Source organism: Nyctibius grandis, chromosome 5, assembly GCF_013368605.1.
Source record: "Nyctibius grandis isolate bNycGra1 chromosome 5, bNycGra1.pri, whole genome shotgun sequence".
NCBI lineage: Eukaryota > Metazoa > Chordata > Aves > Nyctibiiformes > Nyctibiidae > Nyctibius > Nyctibius grandis.
In genome coordinates, this window is record NC_090662.1 from 71,559,026 (window position 1) to 71,578,895 (window position 19,870).

The 19,870-nt window shown below is 48.2% G+C and overlaps 1 protein-coding gene across 1 annotated transcript in view; it reads left to right on the forward strand.

Moving 5' to 3' along the window:
* IQSEC3 (IQ motif and Sec7 domain ArfGEF 3) overlaps positions 1-19,870 on the forward strand; it is a 102,148-nt gene that overhangs the window by 66,803 nt on the left and 15,475 nt on the right. Inside the window, exons 4-5 of the mRNA XM_068401574.1 lie at positions 5,743-6,836; positions 12,735-12,896. Of these exons, the coding sequence (XP_068257675.1) occupies positions 5,743-6,836; positions 12,735-12,896 (1,256 nt within the window). The remainder of the gene's footprint in view (positions 1-5,742; positions 6,837-12,734; positions 12,897-19,870) is intronic.

Here is a 19,870-nt window from a genome sequence, read left to right on the forward strand (position 1 = left end):
GGCTACAGCCTAGCTCCAGAGCACAAGTCTACCCATCTCTAGCTGCATCTCCCAATGGGCTCCCAGCAGGGGATAGTGGGACAGGGGCTAACAGTAGCTGGCCTCCTCACTCAAAGGCAATGAGGTGGAATGTGCCCCCTCCACCCCTCCCACCCCCCCGCATCTCTGCAGATTACAGCCAAGGAGAGCTGTTGTGCAAAACAAAACCTAAAGAATCATTTCTGACTTTTCCCTGGGATGGCAGCTCAACCAGGGGCTATTTGATATGCAGACCCTGCAGTATGTGAGATGAGGAGGACAAACAAGCACTAGTGACAGTGTCCAGATTACGTTCAGTGGGAGAATTCAGTGGGAGCTGTGCTATTGCAGATGAAGGGTCTCAGCTAATGAGGTTCCCACAGAAAAAGCTGCTGCTTCTGGGATATCTCTCTGCCATTTCCCTCAAGGCATTGCTGCTGTCCCTAAACATACATGTCAGATCAATGGCCCAATAAATTCCTGAGCAGAAAAGAGACCTTGGCTCTTTAGCTCTGTCTTTCTCAAAATACTGCATACTCAACTCTGACAGAATTCTTGCTTCACACCAGGAAAAGAAGCAAGAGAGACTAATTAACTGGCTTCACAAACTAATGTGACATATCCTCAGGGTGGGCCAGATCTTGGCTGCTATATATGGGCTTAGCTTCCTCAATGTCCTAGAGGTGCTCTGATTTGTCCTGGGGAATGTCTGTCCTGTGTTATTTTAGCTTTAAGGTCATGTTGTCCAATGTTCTTGCAGCAGAGGCCAGACCTGCCCTGGATGCATGTGAGACACAGAGACGTGTTAGCTGCTCATTCATTAAATTCTGGTGCCTCACAGTACTGACCTTGCAGGGACCTAGCCTATCTCATAGGTGAAACCGTTTTTCTCACAGCAAAGGGGGCTTACAGTATGTGTGCTCCTCCAGCCTGATGGCTGTCCTCAGTGGATTGCCTCCAGCTCTGCAAGGGGAGATTTTCAGGGAGTAAAGAGTAGTAATTCTTCCAGTCTTGCACTCCAGTGTGTGTTTTCATAGATATTCCTATCAACTTACTTGTCAGGTAGTTCTCTTAAATCGGAATAAGGGTGATAGGACCCGCACAGTACTGTCCCAGTAATTCCCTAGTTGTAGCACAAATTGTAAGACATTAATAGAACTTACAGTAAAATAAAACAGGTGGAAGGAGGCATTTCAAGTCTCACAGTGCAGTTGAAGTCACATTTATCTTTCAGAAGAGGACTGAGTGCTGGTGAGGAAGGAGGGTAGCGTACAGTCTCTTCTGCAGGGCTTGGAGGTGCAGGTCATCTACCAGTCATTGCCCCTCAGCATCATACTAGAGGGCTGGCGAGTGAGGTCATGGCTCTCCTTGCTCTCTATCCCATGAAACAGAGCATGGTGACACTGAGCAGAGCAAAGAACACTATGCTGGGAGGTTGGAAACGAAACTGAGGTGCTAAAGTTCCCCTATGTTTAGGCTGTATTGTAATGTTGGGAAAATGGAGGGGATCACAGGAGAGAGGAGCATGCTGTCAGTCGTACATACTTGGCTGTGCTGACGGGTGGCAGATGTCCCATGGATGAAGGAAAACATCCCATTAACGCATGGCCCTTATAGCAATGTCCTTCCATTGTGAAAATTTGGTGGGAGGGAGAGGCATTAAAAATGGGTGATAGAGAACATGTATGCTCTGTATGTATTTTTTTTATTATTTTTTACAATGCTTGCGTTGACTTGAGTGACTCAGATTGTGTCACTGAGCCCGATTCTCTTCATGCTAACATGGTGGAGTGTCACCATGCTCAGAGGCAACCTGGGTGGAAAACCAGTGGTAACTGAAAATAAAATCAGGCCCATTCTCTTCTGGCAGATTTATGAATTTATGCCTCTGGGCAACAAAGCCATGGGGTGTGCACCTCATATGTTTGGCCATATCCAGGCCTGGCACTTTGGCTTGCCTTAGGCTGACCTTGTTAAAGTTCCCTTCATGTTCAATTCCTCATGGCAATGGATATTTCCCAGCCATTTTTAATTCAGCCACAAGGTCTGAGTTGCTCAAACTGAGTGTTCATATTGAGGCCCAGAAATGTATTAAGCTAATTATTCTTTGAAATCCCCTCGACCTCCCTCCTGCTTTTCCCTTCCTTTGGCGCTGGCTGTCGGATCATTCCCCGGAGAAGAGTAGCTTTAAGTAGGCAATTACTTGTGATTCATAGGGTTTATTAGGAGTGAGAGAAGGCCAATCATGTCTGGCCTTTCTCACCTCTCAAATGGGAAGAGAAGGTTCCTTCAGCAAGCCAGACATACATCTCCATTACCTGTGACTGCTGTGGTGCTAATGGATGCCCTTTCCTCCTCTCTAGAGGAAGAAAACAGGCCAACAGCTGTGTGAAATCCTTAATTCCTCTGGAGTGTCAGTTAGCTCAACCTGATAGCAAATGTGAATGTCTCAGACATCAGTAAACAGTAAATGGCTGGGCTACATCAAGGAGGGAGAGAAGAGACACACTCCTACCAAGCAAGGGTGGGGAGGGCGCTTCTCTGTGGGGGTGCTGCTTCTGGCTTTGCCAGTCTTCTCAAGCATCCTTTGGACCAGTCCCCAGTCCTTGTTATCCCAGCCGCAAGACACTGTAGGGCTTTCCTTACTTTGGACAGGGCTGGATGGCAGTGGACCACATGCAGAACTCATCCTTGCACACCTGGTATGAACTGGAGAACAGACTAGGTTGGGAGTCTTCTCACTTTACATCTTGTTCTGCTCCTTAATGCCTTAACCCTTTGGGAGGACTGAGATAATGGACTGCAAAAAGCTGGTGATGTTTTATCAAGGTGCTGACAGATTGCACCATTCATGTAGACTTTCAGAAGGATCTGTCCTCTGAGTAGTTATTAAAGTCTGCCATTTTTGGAACTGTCCTTGCATGAGATAAACTGGCCTTTTACTTCAGATCAGCAATGACATCTTGTCTTGGCCTCTGATAAGATCAGAGCATGTGAATTTCATGTTTTCAGAATGGCTGTCACCTCCTTGGAAACCTCACATAATTATAAGTCTCTTGCTTCTGCCTTATTTTGCATCTTACTATTATTTTGTCCCTCAGATAGCTGTGTCTGTCCCTCCCATTTGTTCCTCTTTCCCTCCCAACACAATTAGCTCTACATTTTGATTAACCAGACTGTTATATTAAGTGCTTACGGTCAGTTGTCAGTAATAACTGACTGGGTTGGGCCTGTGCAGGCTATTGGTTTAATTTACATTTATCTGCATGAGCCTTCCTCCTGAAGGGAAGAGCCAAGGGATAACTTAGTCTTTTTCCAGGGAGGCCAACTTTCAAGAGATGTGGCAGGAGTGCTGGTTTTATGGTGGAATTTAAGATGGTCATTTTGGAAAGAAGGACAAAGAACCCCAGCAAAACCCTTCTGCATGCTACCCAGAATCTCTTCCTGTCCGTGTATTCCTCTTTCCTGCCACATCAAACTCTGGTGATAAGCAGAGACCTTGTTTATCCAAAAGGCCTACTGACACGTCTTGTGGTAAACGAACCTGAATCCATGATCATTGTGTGGGTGATTTTTAGCACCAGTTCTGCAAATGCTTTCTGGGAGGGCAGCAGGGCAAGTATTAGGCCAATGTTTTTTTAAATTAGGGGTAAGAAGAACTCTGAGCCAGCTGCCTCTACACCTGCAGTGGCCAACCCCATTGCTAAACAAATTGCCAGTATTTCTCAGTGCTGAGCTCTGCTGCTCGCTTTGGACAGATGTGAATTCAAGGGCAAGGCAAACGGAAAACAGAAGCCCACCTTAAGTTTGAGCACAAGGCAAAGGGTCCTTGCTTCATTTCCAGGGAGGGAAATATGAAAGGGTGTGTGTCCCCCCTGCTCTCTTCCAGAAATGGCAGCCTCTCATCCAGTGCAGCAGGATCCCTAGACCTGTTGCTGCCTGGGGTGATGGGGTGCCAGTGTGCAAGGCCTTCAGTACTTACTCCAGCAGCCAGGATACCAGTGCAGGGACAGAATGGCTGGGGTTATGTTGTTCCTCTCTTCCTGTCATCTCCCAAGGTCATCTCGTCTTCCCCTATTTCCAGAGGAGTTAGTATTGAAAAGATGCCAGAGGTGATTTACACTTCTCACAGCTGTCATTCCAGGCCTTCAGTTGTACCGAGATCACTCACTGATGGTTTTATCTGCAAATTATGTCATGTTACAAAAAAAGGAAAAGAAGAAGGGAGCAGATGACATGACATGACGCTGCGAGCTGAGGCTCATGCCTCAGTCTTGCTTTGACTACAAAAACAGTTTGCACTTACTTAAACTCAGTTCTCCTGTGAGCTCAGTCCTTCATCCTGTGAGAACTGGGCCAGCAAGACGTGGTGAGGGGCAAGTGGCATCTGTCTGGGAATAAGGATGCAGTCAGTAAAACTCATCCTTTGGATCTGCTAATGAGTTCATACTCACCTCATGAATGATATAGTGAATCCTCTGTTAATTCAGGACTGATTTTACCAGCATTCCCAGTCCTGCACTTCACCTTTTTTTGGCTTTTCCACATGTGCACACACACATATAAACACTACAGTCTGCACCTGCGCTCTTCCCTATGAGGTGCCGACAATGTAGAGTTGAGCTTATAGTTCAGCCAAAACCTCAGTTAAGGTAATTTGAGTTTATCCTTTCTTTTTTCTTCAATCCCATCTTGCACCATCATCTTCACACTGTCCCCCTTGTCCTCTGTCAGTCACTCACTGGAACCAAGTCATATAATATTCTCCTGTAGCATGTTAGTGAAGGCCCAGATGCACAGGAAGAGTGGGGAGATACCAGGAAGTATAAATACTAGACTATGGAAGAGAAATTACCATACATACTTGCTTTGTTGAAGCCTGTTGAAATGCCACTTAGCTGTGTGTGTATGTATTTACATGTATTTTTGTTGTTACCAGCTCAGGAAGGAGTAAATCCTTCTGCTGCTTGTTCTTAATATCTTGTCTCAACATTTAAAAATCAGAATTTTTTACCTTTCAAAACTGAGAGTCTTTCTTTTTTTTTTTGGGTAGTTTTCATTTCACTGCTGTCTGACACCTGAAAAACTCAGAATCAGAAAGGAAGACACTTTGGGATTCAGAATGCCTTTTAAGAGACACTGAACAAATCCAGCCTCCACTAACTTCTATGGGAACTGATGTTTCTCACTAGCTCCTGTGATCAAGCCAGCATTTTCTACATTTAAAAATTAGCTTTTATTTCCTTTTTCTGAATGGTTTCTCCTTTCCCTCAGAGTATTTCCTAAGGTGACTAAGGAGTGGAGGAGCATTAGTAACACTCTGAGACAAGGGATGATTCTTGACATTACCAGAGCACTGCTGAGCAGGAAGACACATTGCTGGAACACTATTTGCAGTGATGAGCTTGCCCTAAAGGCCATCAGAAGTGGGTTTGCAAGGGAAGGGCACCTCCAGGCTCCAGCTTGAATGGCTGGCACTCTAGGAGGAGGCATGATCATGTTACAGCTGTGAGGAAGCTCACAGTACTGATGCTTTAGCCAGCCATGCCCAAAGGGGGGCTTTCCATTGAAAACAAGGGCATGGCAGTGCAGGAAAAAGCTAATTCAGTGTTAGAAGTCCCTCTGACAGTCATTACAGACTAATCAGTGTACAAACTGGGGTCACAGAAAGCCATCAGAAGTCAATTAACAAAAAATAACCTCTCCTGTTTGTATGTCTTTCAGATCGAAATGCTAGAGCACAAATACGGAGGCCACCTGGTATCTCGCAGAGCAGCCTGCACCATCCAGACTGCTTTCCGGCAATACCAGCTCAGCAAGAACTTTGAGAAGATCCGCAACTCACTGCTGGAGAGCCGCATGCCACGCCGCATCTCTCTGAGGAAAGTCCGGGTCCAGAACTCAGAGAGCTTCTCTGCTGAGAAAGCCCTGGTGGAGGGGTACAACTTTGTGGGCATCCCTTTGGTGAGGTCCCCATCTTTGCCAGCTACTATCAGTGGGGCACTGACCGAGCTGGAGGACTCCTTCACGGAACAAGTTCAGTCCCTGGCCAAGTCTATTGATGATGCCCTCAGCACCTGGAGCCTGAAGACGATGTGCTCACTGCAAGATGGGGGCTCGTACCAGATAAGGGAGACCTTCAGTGCCAGCTCAGTGCAGCCAAACCAAGACTTAGAAACTGACCTGCAAGACAAGGAGAAGGAGGAAGGGCTCCTGCCAGATACCCTACCCAAGAGCAGCAGCACTCTCATGATGGCTTTTCGAGATGTCACAGTCCAGATCGACAACAAGAACATCTCTGTCTCATCGTCTACCTCGGTGTCCATGGCAAACTGCCTTGGCAGCAATGCCCAGGCTGGGCTCTCTCAAGCTACCAAGGCTGAAGAAAGCCCAGGAGAAGGGGAGGGAGAAGCCAGTGAGCCACCAGCTGCCCCAGAGAGCTTACCTGAGTCCGGAGCTCTCCAGAACAGCCACACTTTCACCGAGGTGAATGTCAGTACTAATGGCATGGGAGACAGCAATGCTGAGCCTGGGCAGGTGGCGGTGCAGAAGCTCCAGTTTGATGCTAGCAATGAGACAGGGCAAAGCAAAGGCTCAGAGTCTGAGAATGCAGACAACTCAGAGCAGCTGAGCAGCAGCAGCACCTCCACTTCAGCCAAGTCAGCCTCTGAGGTGTCCTCAAAAGAAGCACTGCAGGCCATGATCCTCAGCCTCCCAAGGTACCACTGCGAGAACCCAGCTAGCTGCAAGTCCCCCACACTTTCCACAGACACCATGAGGAAGCGCCTCTACCGCATTGGGCTGAACCTCTTTAATATGTAAGTGACTCTTCCTCTTTATGTTTCCCAGCTTATTTCATGCCTCACAGGAACAGGAGATGGAAGGCTCTTGGTCTAGATCCATCTCCAGGGAAGTTCTTTCATATTCAAGGGCATGACCCTCTGGGTATGCAATGCACACCACGGGTTGGCTGCTGAGAAGCTTTTTCCCTAATGTCCCCCAAGTGCTGTTGTGATCTTCTGCCCAACAGAGGAACAAGCCCAGTGCCCCATGAGTAGCGTCCATGCTCTCCTGAATTCTGAACCTTCAGTCCCAGTTACTGCCCATTTGGCATCCGCCAGACTAGCCTGGGATCTAGGCTCCTGCTCCATTCTGTTACAAAGGAGCAAGCATAGCTGGGGATGTAAACCCAGCCCTGGTTACTTAACGTGGGCCATTTCCAAGAGAGTGAGGCAGAGGTAGAGCTGAGCTTACCGAGCCCAGTAGGAGTGCACTGGCTGTCACTTTCTGGTATTTGGGTAGATTTTCACCTGACAGACCAGGTTTAGTCATCTCAGTCTCTCACACATCTGAGTCTGATATCTTACGAAAAGCTGTAGGTGTGAAAGCAAAAGCAGCCCAGAGATTACCGTCAGAAGAGGTTAACTCGAGGGGTCACGCATAATCTATTTTGGATTGGCAGAAAGCAGCTGAGCTCCTATAAGGAGCTTTAGATTTACTCGTGCCTTTTGATGAGACTTTTCTCATCAAAGCAAGCGATGAGAAACGTTGGGTTTTGCTGCATCATCACACTCTCATCTTATGCTGTCTTGGTTTCCATTTGAGTCCCCTGATGAAGGTGCTGGGGATTTAATGCACCTGTACTAGAAGAACGTTTTGCCACACATTAGCGTGGGCCTTTTGGTCAGAGTGAGGACTAAAGATTACTCAGTCCTAGGCAGAAGTTTTGCACAGATAAGGGAGCAATGAACAGGTTTTATATATGTGTAGTATAGAGACTGTGGACTCCAGGAGGCAGGAACTTCGAAGAGAGGTTTTTAGGGCTGGGCTCAGAGCACATCCAAAACTGAAGTGATGTTAGAGCAGACAGATTTGGAACTTTAACAGAACTGAGGAGGACCTTCTACTAGCTTTGAGATCACGTTGTGAACAGGTGTCCATGTGTATATATCAAAGTCAGGCTCTGGGCGCAGACAGATTTGCCTGATGAACACAAGCAGGCTGGAAGGAGAGACGGTAGACACCAGACACAGGTGGGGCTGATTATGATAGAGATAGTTCCACGTCCACACAGATGTTTTAGTGTTTGTGTTAGGATAGGTGTACTTCTGGAGGGGGATGTGGGGCTCACACCTCTGCTACTAAGTGTTTCAGTATTCTCAGCCGTGCTTGGCAGGAGTCCCTCCACCCAATGTGTTTTCCTTTGGTTCCTGCACAGTTGACATGAGCACTGATGTGAAGATAAAGCAGGAGTGAAAATGCTTTTTCCCAGCTTCCCCTCCTCCCCCAATCTGCCTGGCACACATTCATGTGACAGATTAGCAGCGCCAGGTCTGTTTTGGGGAAGCAGCTTTGCCGTCCTGCTTCATTCAGTGACCTGAGTTCACTGCATCTTGAAGGTCCCTGTGGGATAGAAGACTTACTGTGGAGCTCCGAAACACAACCTTCTAGCCAGGCCTCCCCTGCTCCCTTGAAACTAGCTGCTGAAATAACGTGCGGTAACCTTTAAAGCTCAGTTTTCTTGACAAAACATTGTAGGACAGGGAGGGAGGGAACTGACCTGTTAGCTCTGGGGAGTGAAGCCTTTATTTTATTCTCTGAGTGGGATCTAAGGGACACATGGCTCCCCTTGTGACACCATAGTGTACCTCCATCCAAGGGGCTGGGAAGACCATTCAGCTTTCTGCAGTTATTTGGTTGTTGGTTTCCCTGTCAATTTCTAACAAGGAGCCAGTTTGCCATTGTAGGGTTTGCACTGTGGGCACCAACCCACAATGCACAGTGGAGCTGAGGCCGTGCGTGTGTGTACACACATTGTTTTTGCTGACTGCTTCCCTGGACCAAGAGCTGAAAGCCTCCAGTTGCAGCTTCTGCCATAGTCCATCCGGCCTTGCGTTGCGTTTTCAGAAAGCAGCGCCCTGGCTCGGAGCAGGCCCCTGGAAACACATCGATGCTGCGCTGCTGTAGCACTTTTCCATCCCCACTCCACAGTGAGGGGGTGGAATCCCTGGAGTGGAGAGTGCTTCATTATGCAGCGCTGCTGTAATAACTCAGTGTGTGTGGGCAGCTGGTGGCGTGGGCAGAGGGAAAGCCAGCAGGACATGAGGAGTCCCACAGCATTTGCTGGCCATGCTTAACACCCCTGCAACACTAAAGAAAATAGCAGGGACCAGGCTCAGGAGAGATGGAAGTGGAGTTGTCTGCTGCACATCTGGGCAAAAGCCGCATGCTGCAGTACAAGGGATACATCTGCAGGTGTTCAGTGGCAGAGATGACGCATTGCTGTGAGAATTTGTGGAGAACAAATTGAATCCCGGGAAAAAATGATGAAAGGCTGCTGTTAGTGGAAGAATAGTGTGTGCAAGTATATTTGAGTTATAGTCTAGGCAGTGCAGGAGGGCTGTCACAGCTGGACTGTTTTATCCTACATCTTTTTGCATTGTGTGTGCCATCTCTGCTGAAATCTGCAGATCCATTCCACTGTGTGAGTGGCATTTTTCTGGCCATATTCAGCTCCCAGCTCCTCTGGAGTGAATCCAAAGTCAGTTCAGTGTCTTTGGAGTCACACTAATGTAGCTCAGATCATCCTCGTGCTATGGACACCATACTGCCCCTTGCCAAATACCAAAGTGTGCAGGTGGAGGTGCATTTTATGAATCTGTTGCTTAGCTTGACTTTAGCCCTGACCATATGAGCTTTGCACTTAGCAGAGAACTTTGCCTGTGCTCTTCAAATGTGACCCAGGACATCTGTGTAATAATACAGAGGGTGCAATGTTGCTTTTCCCTGAAGAAGACCTGGGTTTTTCAATATCAGATCTTGCAGCTCTCCTGTTGATAAATTTAATGGGCTGACTTGTTCTCCCAGCCACTCTCCCCAGGGATGCCACACTGCCCAGGATATTTTCTTTGTGACATTACAGAGTAAGCAGAACTATTTCAAGCTCATCTACTTTTTGTATACTCGTGAGGCCCCTGTAAGGAGCAGGCCATTCTCCTGAATGCTGATCCCCTTATAGCTAGACATATGTTGCTCACCCACATCCTTCACCACCTGACAGTGTCACAGTCTGTGCCTGTGCATATCATGCGTTCACGTGCTCTGAGATCTCATCCTATCCTTTCCTCACCTCAGAAAACTGCCTGAGCAAACTCACTCCCTGAGCCTTGATAAAGATCCTTGAATTTGCTTAATGATGGAAGTACGGCATCCTTTCCTGAAGAAGCTACCCTCTTACCTCTCCCCGCTCACCAGTTCAGAGAACCAAAGGAATGTGGAAATCTTCCTGGCATTGCACTAATTCCCCTCAGCAAGAGTGCATCATGACAGACACCCTTCAGTGGGGCAGACTGAAATACAGGAAGAAAACCTCCTGCACAATACACACATAGACACTCTTTCCTGTCTGTACTGTGGGGCAGGCACCACATAGGCTCACAGCCACTCCCAGAATACATAGAATCATGGAATCAGAATTGTTTCGGTTGGAAAAGACTTTTAAGATCATCAAGTCCAACCGTTAACCTAGCACTGCCAAGTCCACCACTGAACCGTGTCCATAAGCACCACATCTACACATCTGTTAAATACTTCTAGAGGTGGTGACTCATGTCACCTAGAAGCATGTATGCTTATAGGAGACATGAGGAGAAAGCCAAAATATGCAGGCACATGTGCTCTGATGAACATGTATGGTGCAAGAGAAATCATAGAATCATAGAATGGTTTGGGTTGGAAGGGACCTTAAAGATCATATAGTTCCAACCCCCCCTGCCACAGGCAGGGACACCTTTCCACTAGACCAGGTTGCTCAAAGCCCATCCAGTCTGGCCTTGAACACTGCCAGGGAGGGGGCATCCACAGCTCCTCTGGGCAACCTGTTCCAGTGTCTCACCACCCTCACAGTAAAGAATTTCTTCCTAATATCTAATCTAAATCTATCCTCTTTCAGTTTAAAACCATTCCCCCTCATCCTATCACTACTTGCCCTTGTAAAAAGTCCCTCTCCAGCTTTCCTGTAGGTCCCCTTCAGGTACTGGAAGGCTGCTAGAAGGTCTCCCTGGAGCCTTCTCTTCTCCAGGCTGAACAGCCCCAACTCTCTCAGCCTGTCTTCATAGGAGAGGTGCTCCAGCCCTCTGATCATCTTCGTGGCCCTCCTCTGGACTCGCCCCAACAGCTCCATGTCCTTCTTATGTTGGGGGCCCCAGAGCTGGATGCAGTACTCCAGGTGGGGTCTCACGAGAGCAGAGTAGAGGGGCAGAATTACCTCCCTTGACCTGCTGGCCATGCTTCTTTTGATGCAGCCCAGGATACGGTTGGCTTTCTGGGCTGCAAGCACACATTGCCAGCTGATGTTGAGCTTCTCATCAACCACCACCTCCAAGTCCTTCTCCTCAGGGCTGCTTTCAATCCATTTCCCATACAACCCGTATTTGTGCTTGGGATTGCCCCGACCCACTTGCAGTACCTTGCACTTGGCCTTGTTGAACTTCATGCAGTTCGCACGGGCCCACCTCTCAAGCCTGTCAAGGTCCCTCTGATGACACCCCTTCCCTCCCGTGTGTCTGCATGTACAGGACATAGGCACACACAAACACGTGTGCTTGTTGAGACACACGCAACACCCAAAAGCTGCATATGTGGGCACAGGCACTGGCACACTAACAAGGAGAAAATCATTCCCACAACCAGGCGGTCAGGCCCTCTCAGTGCCAAGCCTGTTCTCTGAGAGGCACTCGCAGGCACAGAGGGAAAAAGCCCCTCTGTCTGGGAGCTGCACGCAGCTCGCTCCCACCTCTGACAAGGCATTCTCCAGGTGTGTGCTGTGCTCTCATCCACCCACACACAGAGATTTCTGCCTGAGGGGGTAAATCAATAGAGAAGGGAAGAACAACACTGCTAAGGGTGGTAGAAGTGGAAGAAGAGACAAGCAAATCTGAGCATGGGATTTCTGTTCAGACAGCCAGCACCAGGCTCAGGTGAGGAAGGCAGAAAGCGTCACTCAACACTGAGCACTAAAAATATATGAAAAAGAGAATTATCTTTTTTACAGAAAAAGTGTCTACCTTTGGTTATCCCCCTTTGTATCTTGAACCTCATTTGGCCATAGATCGTGGCAGCAATGTGTGCTAAGTCTCTTCACGGCCATGTTTTCCCCTTTGCCTTTGTCTGCCCTACAGCAGGTGCAGCCCCAACTGCCTTAAAGCAAAGGGTGACATGCCTAGCTCTCACCCCTCATTCTTGGGGACAGCTTTCTGTGGGTTGCACTTGGAGCAGCTGAACGTACTTATATTTCCTGTGGTATCTGTGTGGGACACACAGTCTGATCATGTCCTCCCAGGGACCCTAAACAAACCAAGCTGGGGCAGGGAGGATGCAAGAGCCTTTGACTCTGGAGCAGACAGCAGAAGAGAGTCATTGATGAGACTGGTATCGTGCAGCAGGATCCTTTGTGGCAGGGGGATGGCACTTGTGATTGCCAGGTGACAGCAGGTGCTGCAAGTGACACAGCAGGTCCCATGGCATCCTTTTGTCCTCTGCTTCAACTGTGAAGGACTCCCCCAAGTCACTTTTCCCTGCCCCCACCAGTCCCATCCCTGCCACACATCTGAACTTATAGGAGCCCATGCACATACCGAGGGCTGCATTGCTGCAAGCCATGAGGTGAGCCAGAGGCAATAAGGCAAACTCACCATGTCTCTGTCCTTCCCTTTCAGAAACCCAGACAAAGGGATCCAGTTCCTGATCTCTCGAGGCTTCATCCCAGACACCCCCATTGGGGTGGCACACTTCCTGCTCCAACGGAAGGGCCTCAGCCGACAGATGATTGGGGAGTTCCTGGGCAACAGCAAGAAGCAGTTCAACAGGGACGTTCTGGAGTAAGTGTGGAAACCTCTTCCCCTCCTCCCTGAACTGTAAAGGAGTTGCCAGCCCACTCTGCTCCTGGCTGCACCAGCAAGCACCCCGTCTTCCATGCCCCTCCATCCCTACTCTGCAGGAACTTCACCATTCCCATTCCCTATCTGGCATCTCTCAATGCATTTCCCAGCAATGTGTTTCCCCCTTAATATCAGCAGCTCTTTCATTTTAGTCTGTCCTCAGAAGGCCTGCAATCATCTAGCAGGAGCTCAGCACTGACGGGTGGTAGAACTAGTGATGCTGGGAGGTTTTGTTGCTGAGAAACACTGTGACTGGGGTCTCACCTCATGCAGATAAAGCACCTCTGATGCTTTCTGGGAAGTACTAAGAGACGCAGAGGAGGAAAAATATCTGTCCCTTGCTGTGAGACCAGCAGGGAGCAGCGGATACTGGTTCCACACCTGGTTCTCTTTCTGTCCAGTTTTGAGATGGGTGACCTTTTCAGTTTGTCCAGCTGCACTACGGAGGTAATAAGAGGGGAATTGGTCCTGTTTGTGGTACTGAAGAGGCCTGCATGAGGAAGTGTGCTACTAAGGGTTTATCATTACCACTGCAGTCACAGAACACTGAGGAACATCCCCACTCCAAAAACTCCAATGGGCTCAGCTGTCCCTTTTCTGAACAAAATCTCAGGTTTCCTCCTTGCTTCTGTTCAGTGGCTGCCTTTGCTGGATTGTTTCCTTCAGTTCTCTCACTGTGACCCTCTCCTGGTCACACAAGCCATGCATCTCTCAGCCTACACCTCTCTCCTCTTTCAAGTCTTGCAATTTGGGCTGCAAAATCCTGTGAATACCTGAGACCTATACTACCTCAGTGCCTGCCTGTTGTTCTGCCTTCCACACTGTAACCATTGCTAACTTGTCAGCCCCCAGCATCGCAGGAGCAGGGTCTGAAGTGTTGGGAAGAAAAGCATCTTACCTGTTGTTCTGAGCATTGTCCAAGATGGCAGGCTTTCTGCAAAGATAGGCCTGGGGAACTGAGATGAGCCTTTGTTTCCTGCTTGGTTCTGTGTGATAAAAAGGGGACATCAGGAACAGGAGATACCACCTCTCCCACCCTGAGAACCAGTACACTGAAAGCAGGGCGAATTTGCACCGGAGTGTGAATGTGAAGGCTGCCATGCAGTGTGATGTGATCTGTGTAGTCAGGGGGCAACAAGCTCATTCAGAGACCTGTTTCAAGGAATGACCAGCACTCAGCTGGATCTTTCTTTTATTAGGCAGAAGCACAGTTCTTAGTGAGAGCTGCCTTTCCATTAGGCAGGAAGTCCTTTGCACTGGATCCTTTATTACATTCTCCCATTCTCCAGAATGTTGTTTATCATCTCCCTTGAATTTTGCAGTGGTTTCTCTTGAACCAAGCCAAATGGAAACTCTAAATCCAATACACACACCGCTTCTACTCCAGGGAAAGACTGGGGGATGCTGGTTCAAGAGCCAAATCTGGACCCAAATTTCAAAATCCATTGCTGCTGCAATTGCTGCTGCTTATTGTTGCAGGTACCTGACCTTTGGTCCAGCTCTTTTTTTAGTATACTGTATGGGTATTGATTTGGCCAGCAACGAGACACGTTCTCTCCAGTCTCTTCATGCTGAGAGCTACGATTAAAAGTAATTGCCTCTTTTTCTCCAGCAAGCAATGTGTGGGCTGCTTCCCCTGCCAGATACTCTGCTGAAATCCAAACCTAGTCTCTGCACAGACAGGGAAATACTGCAATAGCAATAGGCTGGCACTTCCTTGTAGTCCTAAATTTGGCATCATCCCTGCAAATGACCCTATTCTTCTGCCTCCCATGTGACTACAAACGCTGTGTCAGCAGCTCCTGGGAACAGTCCCTATTGCAAAGCTTGGTGTCTGCCACCCAGCCTCAATGCCTGGGAGCTGCTATGTTGTGGTTGCTTGTCTTGCTCTGCATGTTGCAGGAGGACCGTTAAAGCAGGTGGCCTTCCTCCTTCATGGTCATTGCTCACAGTTTCCACTGCACCTCTCAATGCAGCACTCCAAACGTTCGATGAAAGAATGACCCTGCCATCCTATTTACAGATGTAGAAAGCAAGGCTCAAAGATGGTAACTGATCTGTTGAGGCTGTGTGTACATGGACGTATCTTGGACATGGACTGTGTGTACACGGACATGTGTTAAGCAACTGAGTCTGAATTCAGGGTTCAAACCTGTGTCTGATCTCTCCAGGCAACAGATGATGTTCTTGCACTAACAATCTATGCTGCCATCCCCTCTTCACAATCAATTGATGATTTGTCTTCCTTAAAGGCAAAGATGAAAGCAGACATAAAATATACACAAAATATTCTAAAACAGGAAGGAAAAAACGCACATATTCAGCTGATTGTAGCTGTAGTGTTTGCAGGTACTTTCACTCTCTTCCTGTGTCAGTTCTGAGCTTGGGGATAGCAGTGGTGTGACATGCATGGAAACAAGGCATTGCTGGGAGAAATTCTGGCCCAGGATTATCATCCTCGATATTTCTCCTGTCCGTGCTGCAGGAAGAAGAGGGCTGGCAGTGTAGTATAGTGCACTGGCATTTCCAGTGCAGTGTAGCTCAAGGGCTAGTCACAAATTCTGAGCTGTTTGTGTGGGAGAAAGAGGCAGCTCAAAGACCTTTTGCCATTTTAGAACTGTCTAAGACCTAGTCTGGTTCTCATTCCGCATCCAACTCCTCTCAAACTAGCTCAGGAACACTGGCACAGGCTGAGAGAATGGACTCTGCAAGGGCTGTCTCGCAGTCCTCACGTCTACCCATGCTTAACAAGCCAGTGTTAGGATACTTGGTATTCCCTGGAGAGCACATGGCAGACAGGATAGCTCCTACAGTAGCTTCTGCACAATTTGCCCAATGCCACAGTAATTTTTGTAGCCCAAGTGGGCAGAAGAAGAACAGGCACTGCTGGTCCTGGCAAGCTCAAATGCCCAGACAGGGTGGCCAATAGCAGGCAGTAGTTGTTGGACAGGCTCTGACCACTTGCAGTGAGCAAGCCTGTATGCAGGGGGAGATGTCTCTGCTCTTTCACATCTCAGACCTGGCCCTGGAGCCTTCCTGGCCCATCCTCTCCCACCCGAAAGCAATTTCAATTATTGATGCCACTTGCTGTGTTAGTTTAGCTTTCACTCGATGTGAAAACTTGTGTTAGAATTGTGTTTTGTAAGCATTGTTTCTATTGCGGCCAGGTTGAATTAACCCAACTGCATGAATAAATAATAGGACAGCTTTTAATACATCTGCAAAAGTATCAGCCTCCCTCGTGCATTTGGAGGCAGGGCAGAGCTGCCCAGGTTATAAACTCCAGACTCGGCTGTAAGTCCAGCCATAAGTCTATACGCTGCAAACTTCTCATGGCTTCCATTGGTATTGAAGCTGTTCTGGCTGACAAACAAGCCAACCACTGCCTGTTTCTGGAGTCAGGCAACAGAGCTCAGGAGTGCACAGTGGCATTTGGCACTGTGAAGATGTTCCCTCTTTACTGCCCACCTAGTAAATGCAAAACTCCAGAGCAGTGCCATGCTGGTTGCAAAGCCTCTTATGTACATGGGCAGGGGGGTGAGGGTAAGTGTAGTATGAGTCTTGAGCACTTTGCTATGCTATTTTGCCTTCCCACGCTGACATGCCCAGAGCCTAAATGCCCTGAAATTATATTCTCCTTTCCATCTTCCTCCTCTTTCAACCTTTAACTGGTTTTCTTGGAACCCAGAAAAGGTATCTGGACAACTCACAAGTAATTATACACGCTAGCCAGAGGAACAAGGGAAAGAGCAAGGGATTTTCAACAGTATCTGACTGTAATTGGCACACATCCTTTGATAACACTAAACTGCTCAGGCCTGTCTGTTTAGGGAGATGCAGTATGTCATCTTCTCTTGCAGAAAAGGCTTCAATCTTTAAAAATAGGTGTTAGCCACCACCAAGTTTAGTGTCTTCTATCAATTTATGAATTCCTTTAGTCAGTGGAGAGACACAAGTCCCTCAAGAGTGTTGTTTTTCTCAGTGTGCTAGTTTAGGCTGGACATCTAGCTTTTAGGCATTTTATGTTACAGCAGATAAATCCCATCTGTAACCAATTTTGAGCATCTCACAGTAACAACCACTCACTGTGATCCAGCATCCCACAGTAAGATCCAGACTCTTCTCTGGTTCCACAACCTGCCCTGCAGCCATCTGGGAGGAGTCACTGGGGACCTACCCCAGGGTTTCAATGTCTACTGTTTCAGGGAATACAGCTGTAGAGAGTTAGCCTGGGCCATTAAAGCACTGATCTGGTACTGAGCAGTTTTTATCAAATCTACTTGGCAAGTACTGCAGAAAAATCATTTTGTTACTTTGAAAAAGTCAGGCTGAAGGCATTAACACATATTTTTAATATGAGACACATAATCATTTTTTCATCCTTTCTTCATTCCTTTCTTTTGTTTTACATGCTCAGATGTATCGTTTGTTTCTTTTTGTGCACTCTTCATTCTGTCTTTATTTGTTGCATTTGTTCTCCTTCATTCACACTTCCCTTCACTTTAGTTCATTCTTCCCCTCCACCTGTTTCTGACTCAGGAATCGCTTCCATTTATAGTTCATTCATGAACAAGATAACGTGAGCGATGCCATGAATGGAGTCAGCTGTGCTGCTGGTACTGGATGGTTTGTGTTGAGGTCGTGGGACTTGGAAGTGCAGAAGTGGCTGTCCTGGTGCATTTGCTGTCAGAGAAAGGGGCAGAAAATTCAAACAGAGGAGACATTGTGTTGAGTCGGGGACTGGTTGGTGTTAGACTGTAAATTGCTATTAGACACACTTTCCCTGTGGGTGAGCAACTCTCCTGTCTGTCAAGCGTGTATTGTCTTCTCTTTCTCTCATGGGAAGTCAGGGAGAGAAAAGCTGCTCTTAGGAGTAAGTGCAGAGCTGGGAGCCCAGCAAAGAGGCTGTCTCTCAAAGAAGTGTTAGATTCCTCTTGGACTGGCAGAGTGAACTCGGCAGGTTAGCCCAAACTAGCCTCCTTTCCCCTTCTCACTGAGGACATTACAGAGGATCAATAGGGGACTTGCATTACAGGAGGGTTTGAGCAGCACAGTGCTGCAGCTTGTGGTGTGGAGCAATAGATAATGAAGTGATGGAAACAGGACGGAGGGAAGAACATGTTAGGCAGTTCAGACCTCCTGCTGCAAGCAAAGCTGTGGCACAGATCAAACTTGTGAACAAGAGCAGCTTTCCCATGCTAGGCTTACAAAGGCTGAAGGTGCAGCTTGAACCTGCCTAGGTGCCCAGGAAAACAGTGGTTTCCCCTGACCCTTGGGGGACAAGGGTTCCCAGTGTCCCTTGGAGGTGAAGGCTGGGCAGAAATCTCCCCTGCATGGCCAATGTGGCTGGGGTGGGAACAGCTCTCCACCTTGTGAGGCAGCTCTAGTGCACAGCATGGGACGCTAGGCAATTTCCTGCTTAGGAAGGAGTGGATGCCCAAGTGAGTAGCCATGTGAGCTACCAACAACCCTGAGAGGGCCAGTAGGCGTGGCTCAGCCCCAGAAAAAAACAGGCAATACGTGTAGTGCAGCATCCCCCAGAAAGGGAAGACTGATGTGGGCCATGGTCTCCATTGTACAGACTACCCTTACACAAGGAGGGCATGAAGGGCAGGATAAGAACACATACCCATGCCTGCTGGTGCAAGGAATCAGTGAGTCCTGCTCACTTTTCTTTCTGTGAGTGTAAGTTAAGATGTGCAGGGCAGCCTTCTCCCAGGGAGCTGAGCTCTTCCTCTGCAGTCCACCCTAAGCCTCATTCATCTTCAGAAAGCTCATAGGGTTAGGGAAGCTGAGAAGAGGGATGCTTTTTATTAATATCTTTGTGCCTTGTGGTTTTAAACTTTCCACCTGGCTGCCTCCCCCCTTGGTCCCTCTCTGAGAGTGGGCTGCAGGTTCATTACAGACGCTTTTAGTTGCAGCCCAGCTCCTGCTGCATTGTCACCTGAGCGGAAAAGCTGGAAAATAGGTCATTATGCTTGGGCAAGCAGATCCCAGCCCCACACGATACAGCTGCTTCCTGCCTTCACTAAACCCTTTCACCACAAGGCTTTTTTGCCATGCTTAGCCCTGTGCTAAATCCTCCCAGCTCTGATGCCACTATGTCCACCACCTTTTGGGGGGATCTATGCCCTGCAGCCTAGGAGGTGGTATGGCTGCCACAGAGGTAATAGCTGAGCAAAATGATCCAACTAGGAGCTCACCCTTTGGTCCCATCACCTGGCACCTGGCATGCAATTCTCTGCAGTTGTGAGGTGCCTGTCTGCCGAGTGCCTCAGGACAGACCAAGCTCCCCATGTATACAGGTGGCACACAAGCCCTCAAACTCCACCACCTTGTTTATGAGGCAGGGTGTCAGCACTTTTCCTGCTCACCTCAGCAACATGATCCAAACATCTGAAGTCCTATCCATGTGGGTACTGGGCTAAATGCATCTCTAGATGCACCATGAGCTCAATTCACATGGCTTGTTGCAAGTCCGTGGGGAGGAAGGAGTTGAAACAGAAGGAGATTTTATAAGATGATTACTCTGCCCCTGTTTTGTTGTCCTCCAGGCCTCCTGGTGGTCCTGGAATAGGCTTCGCACAGGTGTTCTGCTGTTTGTGGAAAAATGAACTCAGCACTGGTTTTGGCACGTGCCCATAAGCTGATGGTTTGTTCCTTGGATGCAGAGAGCCATCCGCTCTCAGCTCAACCTTTGTCTCTTACATTGGCAAATCCACTTCTGGGGAGAGACACCCCCTCACGCGTGCGGTTACACTGCCTTTTACGCGGCAGCTCTGGAGGCTGACAAGATCAATGTACTTTTTGCAGTATACTTGCTAAGATATCCTGTGTCAGCTTCCAGGGTCTCTACTTTGGAAAGAAAAGACCTCCTTGGTCTGGTTTCACAGAGAAAAGTTGCATTGCACTTC